The sequence below is a fragment of the Oncorhynchus masou genome, chromosome 14 (genome assembly GCF_036934945.1).
Source record: "Oncorhynchus masou masou isolate Uvic2021 chromosome 14, UVic_Omas_1.1, whole genome shotgun sequence".
NCBI classification, from domain to species: domain Eukaryota; kingdom Metazoa; phylum Chordata; class Actinopteri; order Salmoniformes; family Salmonidae; genus Oncorhynchus; species Oncorhynchus masou.
This window is the reverse complement of record NC_088225.1, coordinates 4,508,122-4,517,498: the sequence shown is the minus strand read 5'-3', so window position 1 is coordinate 4,517,498 and position 9,377 is coordinate 4,508,122. Positions and strand designations below refer to the sequence as shown.

The 9,377-nt window shown below is 42.7% G+C and overlaps 1 protein-coding gene across 1 annotated transcript in view; it reads right to left on the bottom strand.

Moving 5' to 3' along the window:
- Positions 1-5,498: 5,498 nt before the first annotated feature.
- Positions 5,499-9,377, bottom strand: part of LOC135553995 (G protein-activated inward rectifier potassium channel 1-like) — a 41,658-nt gene continuing 37,779 nt past the window's right edge. The window contains exon 3 of the mRNA XM_064985982.1: positions 5,499-6,625. Within this exon, the coding sequence (XP_064842054.1) occupies positions 5,979-6,625 (647 nt within the window). The 3' untranslated portion in view covers positions 5,499-5,978. The remainder of the gene's footprint in view (positions 6,626-9,377) is intronic.

Below are 9,377 nucleotides of genomic sequence, written 5' to 3'. Positions count from 1 at the left end.
CTAAAAGTAATAAGTAGAGTAGTTGAAAAGTTGCTAATTAGCTAAAATGCCAAAGTTGTCTGTGGTAAGACTCAAACACGCAACCTTTTGGTTTCTAGACATTAGCGTTTCTAGACGTTAGCGTTAAACAGCTACCCATTCACCTCGATCAACCACCCTCCTTTCATTTCTGCCTTAAGTAACGTAACATATCAAACTAATTAGAGTCTCCCAGATTTTCATTGACTATGTTACGTCTAATCAATGAGACCAGTAATGCAGTACTACTTTCTCTGTAAGAGTAGATTTGCATTGATCTGCTTTATATGTTTTTTTTACTTGGCTCTTTCCATTGGGTTTGTTTTAGCTTTAGGTTCTTCATCTAGCACTAATCGGAGATGTATGGGAGGTTCAGTCAAGTTCAAGCTCCAATTTAGAGGAGCAAGGGAAAGAAAGCATATCTTTACAATCATTCAGTCAATATGTTTGATCATGACAGTTTGCAATCGAAGGTAATACCAAGTAATTTAGTCACCTCAACTTGTTCAACAGCCACACATTCATTACCGGATTCAGCTGAGGTCTAGAACTTAAGGAATTATTTGTACCCAATATGATGCTCTTAGTTTTAGAGATGGGCCAGTTTATTACTGGCAACCCATTCTAAAACTGACTGCAAAATTAGGGATAAGCCTCCATCACAGATTGCCTTGGTGACTGTCGTGTTGTTGGAGGGAAGCTGTCGTTTCGTTTGTGTCCGCTTGAGGAATGTTGCAGCTAGAATTGTTGTGGTGAAGGTTGACACAATTGGCCCTATGTGTGCCTGTGTGTGTGCCTGTTTGTGTGAGAGAGAGAGGGAGAGAGAGGGGAGAGAGAGGGAGAGAGAGAGAGAGAGAGAGAGAGAGAGAGCTCTCTTCCTCCCCTCATGGTGTGTGTGAAGTACTGGAGGTCGGTGCCATTTATGTGGGAGGATGATACGTCTTATTTCTATTACAGCATATTGGATGACTGCCATTCATATTCCATTGACCCAGCTCAATGTAACGTTGATAGGTTTAGGCTACTACATGATACTCAAATGTTTGTGTATCCATCATGAGGTTACTACAACCTAGCCTATGAATGAGAGTTTACAATGTATGTGAACGGGGCAACAGAATTTTGAGTAATCAAGGTGACAGACTGACACATTCAATACCGCCTTGCATAGTCTTGCCTGCATCTAGCTGATCTAGCGTGTAATCGTTAGTCCAACAGTTGCAAAAGTGAGTTTCTATTGGACAAATTCAGGTATCTTTATCCCTGTTCCTTTACGTTTGCTTCAGTTTAAGAAACGTTTTCAACAGAATCGGAGGAATTAATACACCCCTCATGAAACACAAACACGGTTCTCTTTCAAAGCCGCCACATAAAAACAGCAGGATCACTTTGCTCATTGTATATATAATTCCTTCTTGCAACTATCTACACGCTCTCCTCCCCTCACATTTTCCCTTCGCTGGTGGACTTCAGTGCACACATCAGCTGTCTGTGACCAAACCTTCATATCATGACCACTAACCGCTACACACAGCCTATATCGTTGTCATGCCAACATAGCTAGTAGTGCCAACAATCATGTAGTACAGTGTACAATCAGCAAGCAGTTTAGCAGTTGGCCCAGGTGGCAATAAATTAATAAAGCCTTGACATGGGAGAGTTCCAGTGTTGGATAGCCATAGCCAGCTAACTAACGTTGCATCCCTCTCAGTTTGAGCCGAGTGTTTGAGTAGGCGAAACTAGTGAGCTACATTCATTAGCTAAGTGAAAATGAAAGTTTAAAAAAATTCTCCTTCTCCTTAATTTTGGATTAAATTAATTTGTTAAAAAAGTTTCAACAATTGTCTTTCTCTCTCTTTGAGTCAACTACTCACCACATGTTATGCACTGCAGTGCTAGAGATCTGTAGCTTATGCTTTCAGTACTAGATTCATTCTCTGAATGGGTGAACTCTGATAATTTGGAGTATGTCCTCTGGAAGTCTATGGAAGTGGGAGAACCATGAGCCTCCTAGGTTTTGTATTGAAGTCAATGTACCCAGAGGAAGACAGAAGCCAGCTGTCCTCTGGCTACACCATGGTGCTACCCTACAGAGTGCAAGCTGAGGCTACTGCAGACCTTCATAGCAAAACAGTGTGTTTTTAATCAATGATTTGGTGACACTATTTAGTATAGTTGTATCTTAGTATAGTTTTATCTGAACTTTGTTTTACACCGAGGAGGATGGTCCTCCCCTTCCTCCTCTGAGGAGCCTCCACTAGTGTGAAGTGCATGTTTATGAGTGACATCTCTCCCTTCCTCCCACTTCTTTACACTCGTGATTCATTCAGACTCACACTGACAGGCTGTACACTTCAGCAAGCAATTGTTTAAAAAGGAACTAAACCGGAAAACCAAAAACCTGGATGAAAACAGCCTTTGTGGCATTGGTAGTCAATTCTATTCTAGTCCCAAAACATACTGAAAAGTGTAAATAGGATAACTTTGGTCATAAAGTCAGTATTTTACAATATGAGAATGTCTGAGATTTAGGGGATAGATGATGTCTCTGCTTTCCATGGCATATTTGAGGGTTGGGTTTGATTTCAAGTAATTCCCACTAACACGTGGGTGTTAGTTCATAAATTCTCTCTCGGAATGCACACTGACTGTGGTAAAGGTAGTTCGATGTTGGATATCTCTATGTGGCGAATTAGTGACCATCAATAAATTATACAATGTACATACAGTTCCAGTCAAAAGTTTGGACACACCTATTCATTCAAGTTTTTTTTTGAACTATTTCCTACATTCTAGAATAATAGTGAAGACATCAAAACTATGAAATAACACGTGATATAATAATGCAGTAACCAAAATGTGTTGAACAAAATATTCTATATTTGAGATTCTTGCTTCCACCAAGTATTAACTCTGGGGTGTGAAGATATTCGCATCCAATACATCATCATTTTACATTTCTTAGTATCTTGGAACATTTTCTAGAATTTTTCTTTCCCTGAAAATGTGGAGTAGGTTGTGGAAATCAGTAGGAAATAAATAAAATGTCATCTCTTTTTAGAATACATTTTAAGGCAGCAAAATGTGGAGACTGTTCAAGGGATGTGTAGACTTTCACTAGGCACTGTATTCTCTTCATGATCAAAGCCAAGGACTGAAGCTGTAGGTGGAAGACGGTGATATCGACAGTGAGCCAGACAAACAGACTCGGGGGCAGAACAGAACAGACAATCTAAAGGGAGACTGTTCTTTCATCTCACTGTGCTGTACTTCACCATGCCAAATAAGTGTCCCAAATGGCACCCTATTCCCTATTCCCTATGGGCCCCGGTCAAAAGTAGTGTAGTACACTACTTTTGACCAGGGCCCATAGAGAATAGGGTGCCATTTGTTACGCAAACCAATTATTCATGCTCCTGGTATTTTTACCCAGAGGAGATGTTATCTCTGAGACAGATCTTTACCTAAATAACCTCTGACACTCCTGAATAACACATCAAAATATGGAGCAGGAAATGATGGAGCACAGGAAAGGTCTTCAATATCCTTATTTTTAGCATGTAGCGAGTTCCCGACGGACCTTTAAATCGGTCTTTTGAGAACCGATAAGAAGGAGTAATGTCCATAGGTCCAGCGTATCTTCTAGCCTGATTTCCAGTCTGCTCACGCTATCACTGCCAACTCCACGTCACTCATTGTCATGCCAACCATGTATCTTCAGCCAGAGCGTTTACATCAGTCTCTAATAGTGACATTGACTAAGTGATGTACAGATGAAGGATCTTAATTTGAGCCAGTTGTCTACAGCAGGATACTAATCCTGCATCAACAGGAAATGTGAATCACGGTATTATGTGGATTATAATTAATCAACATTTTTGTAGGGGTTGATCATTTTTTCATAATGGAAAATTCAGTCTGAAACCTCAAAGTGAGAATTATTTCAGAAACCTTTTAAATCTCAAAAATACACTACAAGTTAAATGTTTTCTTCATTGCAGGAAAGTTCTCCTGCAACAAATGAAGAGACTACATCTGTATTTGACAGTAATACGCTCTTGTGTGGTGCATCTATTCATTCACACAGTATCTTTGTTAAGAGCATACGGTCTGTGACCATGATATTAGTGTATTGTAATCATCTTCTGAAGAGGTGTAGATTGAGCTCAGTCCCGGTCACTCGTCCCTTTCCTCTTATTGTAATGAGGCTATTTATATTCATTGTTGTAGTGTGTTTGGGTGACTTATCCTCTGCTGAGCCAGTGGAAGGAGTGTAGTGTTTAATACACACACACACACACACACTTACGGACTCTTTATGCTGCTAAATGAAAAGGTTGGAGTGTTTGGATCAGGTTAGGCTCTATCCTAAACTCTGAGTGGGCGAACGCAGTGAGGAATTCATTACCAGAGTCTAGAGATTGCTCCACGTAGGTCGGCGTGCACCTCAAGTAGGGAAAATCCAATTCCCCAGATCGATTCTCCTCCCTTTGTGGCATGGGTGGAGAAATTAGAGCTTGGTGGGTAGGTGGGTGTAACTATCATACATCCGTTGGTTCTGAACCCTCTACTCACGGGAGTGCTAAATCCCACTGAGGCCTGTATTGGCTGCGTGCCAAACAGCACCCCATTCCACTTTATAGTGCAATGTTTTTTAACAGAGCCCTATGGTCCATTTGGGATGCAACCATGGACAAATCATCCCAAAGCCTACTTCGCTCTCTGTCCCTCTCCACTCTTTCTTTTCTCTCAGTCCTCCATTGCTCTCTCCCTCTCCACATTTCCTCTCCATTTGTTCGGGTGAGTAAAAGGTTAAAGTCTGCCGTTGGACCTTATCATGGAGACTTCATTGTTAGAGAAAAGTCTTGTGACTAATGTGTGTCCTATTCTATATAATAATCATAATCTATTTCAGCTACAAGTCAATTGAAAGAGTGTGTGTGTGTTTGTGTGTCTGCATGTCTGTTTGTCTGTTTAGCCATGCTGCTTGTCTCTGCCCGTCTGAAGGGGGTGGACACTTCCTCCATTGTTTCACTCCTCATCCTCCACTCCCAAACACCAGCCAATCACCACCAAGGACAAGCCTCTGTCGGGGCCTTAAAAGAGAGCTTGTTCCTTACGGGCCCTGGTAAGAAAGTAGTGCACTCCACTATCGAGGGACTAGGGTGCCATTTGGGACAAAGACTATGTTTTCTCTCTGGTATCAGCAGAGTCCATTATCCACTCATTCTGTTCAAAGGAGTACTGTTATGGGAAGTGTTCCTCGCCAGGAGCTAAAATTAGGCCATCAACAGCCCGTTGAATGTAAAAACCAAAAGGTATTATGTAAACTAATGAGTAACAGATTACTATAACATACTGCCCCAATTATGAATAATAACAAAATAGTGTGATTACATTTGAACTGTATTCTTAGCTAAGTAGATGCTCCCTTTGATGGAAAGTAGAATATAGACAAAGGAAGTTGCAGGTACACCACATATTATCATCTTAAATATATTTTATTTGTTTAAAACTAAGAGAAGGGGTATGTAGTGCATTCAGATGGATCGATTGTATACATGCACAATTCTTTAGAGTGTGTGTGATGAGGGAAAGTTGAAGAACGTGTATGTGTTTGACCAGTATGAACACTGTTGCTATAAAACACTCAAAAATCACAGTAATTCCAGTAAAGATTGTGTTTGAAAAATCAGAGATAGTGACACACTGTCCATCATAGTTTTTTCCCCCTTCCATATCATTGTCTTTTAGTATATTCAGTCACATTTCATTTTCTGTCTCCATTTGATGTGTGGTCAAAAAGAAGTTAGACTCTGGGGATGCGTCCCAAATGACACCCTCTTCCCTACATAGTGCATTACTTTTGAACAGAGCCCCCTGGGCCCTGGTCTATTGTGGTGCACTATATAGGGAATAGGGTTCCATTGGGATGCATGCAAAGTCTGGTCATGATGACCTCAGCGGTCAGCATTCATCCTGCGTAATTTGGCCGGCAGGTTGTCCTCTGGTCGGCCCCCTCCTGAGGGCAGAGGGGTGTGGATGCGTGCGGGGACAGGGGCTGGGGTGGGGGGCAGCTGCAGGTCTCCAGTGGACTGGGTCATGGGTTCAAAGCCCACCTTCAGGGCCTTGAGCTGCAGCCGATCTGCAGCCTCTGGGCCGGGGGATGAGCTGAGACGCTGCAACTTGAGAGGCAGGTCTCCAGTACTGCAGGCCTTCTCAGAGTGCTGGGAGCTCAGCATCAGAACCTTCCTCTGTAGGTCCTCCTTCCCAGACGAGCTCATCCTCTGAAGCTTACTGGGCAGCCTGGACTGCCCCGCCCGCTCTTCCCGGTCCGTAGTGTTAATGCAGTCCACAGAGAAGACCCGGGCACGTCGGGCGGCACCGTGGATCTCGCCCAGCGTGGGGGTGGAGAGGGGTGAAGGCAGGGAGGACTTCTCATCGTGCTCCTTGACACTGTACGGTGGGGTGTTGACCTCGAAAGTGCTGTGGAACTGGGAGTAGTCCACCCTGAAGAATCCCTCCTCCAGAGACATGACGGGCAGGAAGCGGTGGCCCCACAACACCTCATCCTCCGTGTACGACGTCCGTGCCTGACACGTCATACCTGAGAGAGCGGTAGAAAGAGAGAGAGAGAATTAAAAAGTCAAACTCAGCCTCTAGCATTGACTAGGTAGCACAAACACACGTGTTAAATAGCCCTGTAATAACTGTCATTTTTGATGAATATGCTGAAAATACTGTGGAGTTCGGTTACCATCAAACAATAAGACGTAAAAGAAAGGAGAAAATGAAGCAGCAAACAATTGCCCCTACTTATCTAATCCTCTGCTTCCATCCCACTTGTTCTTTCTCTTCCGCTCTCATCATGTGAGGAAACAATTCAGTCTTTGAATTGTTGTCTGACAGCATGAGAAAAGAGCAATTGTCCTGACACAGACCTGCTTTGGCACAGACCTCCCTCACTCCATCCATAAAGGGGAGATTTAAATACTGATGCGCCCGTAAATCTAGCCGGAAGACCTTTGCCGTTCCTCTGACGGCTTGTAGAATTGGCCACGGCACAGTTACTCATCGAGCCATTTCCACTAATAGGTTTGGCTGAGGCTGTACCTGAGACAATACAGCAGAGATATTTCATTCACTGTTTACCTCCCTCTGCCTCTGCAGAGTGTGGGGCCATTGGCTCAAATAAGCTTGATGGAAACAGCTGACTAAAGGACATATTGGTTGCAAGTCTTCCTAGGCTTAGAGTCATAGCTAGATACTTTTCTTTTTTAATATCTAGCTCTGTCTCAATGAAATCTCATCCTACCAGATTCTACAGCTGTTCTTTTGTATCCATGGCAATCACTATAGGCCAAAGGTGACTCATCCCTTTGATCAGGGGTTGTAATGCATTTAATGATAATTACCTATTGTTTATTTCTGCTCAGGCTAATAAGGAATCTCCTAACATCACCTTTACCAGATCCATACCTTGATGCTGCAGGAGCCTTGGGTCCTCGCCTAACATTACTCCTATCAATGGTACTAATAGCCTTATTCATATAAATTAGTTGAATCTAATCTACCATAAACAAAACATGATAATCCTAAGTAAAGAGCAGTAACATTGGAGCAGAAACTGCAGCATCCATACAACAATAAAAAGAAAACATGTAGCACCTGAGCCGAGGACAGGTTAGTCTGGTATTTCTGTTTGCATGATGTCCTATATGAAAAGTTCCCTATACCAGTGGTTGGTTACATTACATCCTGGTCCTATTTAAAAAGGTCTCTAGGAGTCAGATAATGACCGGAGCATCATCCTGAGCACAGCCTTCTCTGGGTGCCTCATTAATAATTGTATTGGTGACGTCGTCCCAAAAGTGACCGTACGTACATATCCCAACCAGAAGCCATGGATTACAGGCAACATCCGCACTGAGCTAAAGGATAGAGCTTCCGCATTCAAGGAGCAGGACATTAACCCAGACTCTAATAACAAAATCCCATTATGCCCTCCGACGAACCATTTAACAGGCAAATTGTCAATACAAGACTAAAATCCCATCCTATTACATCGGCTCTGACGCTTGTCGGATGTGACAGGGCTTGCAAACTATGACAGATTATGAAGGGAAACTCAGCCACGAGCTGCCCTGTGACACAAGCCTACCAGACGCGCTAAATGTCTTCTATGCTCGCTTCGAGGCAAGCAACACTGAACCATGCGTGAGAGAACCAGCTGTTCTGGAGGACTGTGTGATCAAACTCTCCTTAGCCGATGTGAGAAAGACCTTTAAAGAGGTTAACATTCACAGGGCCAGATGGATTACCAGGAGGCATACTCCGAGAATGCACTGACCAGCTGGCAAGTGTCTTCACTGACATTTTCAACCACTCCCTGACTCAGTCTGGAATAGCTACATGTTTCAAGTAGATAACCATAGTCCCTGTGCCCAAAAAAACCCAGGTAAACTTTAGAAATGACTATCGCCCCGTAGCACTCACATCTGTAGCCATGAAATGCTTTGAAAGGCTGGTCATCATCCCAGACACCCTGAACCCACTCCAATTCACATACTGTCCCAACAGATCCCTATTAAATCCCAATCTCTATTAACCTCCACACTGCCCTTTCCCACTTGGACAAAAGGAACACCTACAGTTGAAGTTTACATACATAAAGAATGGAGTTATTAAAACTCATTTTTCAACCACTCCACAAATTTCTTGTAAACAAACTATAGTTGTGGCAAGTCGGTTAGGACATCTACTGTGTGCATGACACAAGTCATTTTCCTACAATTGTTTACAGACAGATTATAACACTAAGTTGACTGTGCCTTTAAACAGCTTGGCAAATTCCAGAAAATTATGTAATGGCTTTAGAAGCTTCTGATAGACTACTTGACATTATTTGAGTCAATTGAAGGTGTACCTGTGGATGTATTTCAAGGCCTACCTTCAAACTCAGTGCCTCTTTGCTTGACATCATGGGAAAATCAAAACAATCAGCCAAGACCTCAGAAATTAAATTGTAGACCTCCACAAGTCTGGTTCATTCTTGGGAGCAATTTCCAAACACCTGAATGTACCAAGTTCATCTGTACAAACAATAGTACGCAAGTATAAACACCATGGGACCAAGCAGCCTTCATACCGCTCAGGAATTAGATGCGTTCTGTCTCCTAGAGATCAATGTACTTTGGTGCGAAAAGTGCAAATCAATCACAGAACAACAGCAAAGGACCTTGTGAAGATGCTTGAGGAAACATGTACAAAAGTATCTATATCCACAGTAAAACAAGTCCTTTATCAACATAACCTGAAAGGCCGCTCAGCAAGGAAGATGCTACTGCTCCAAAACCGCC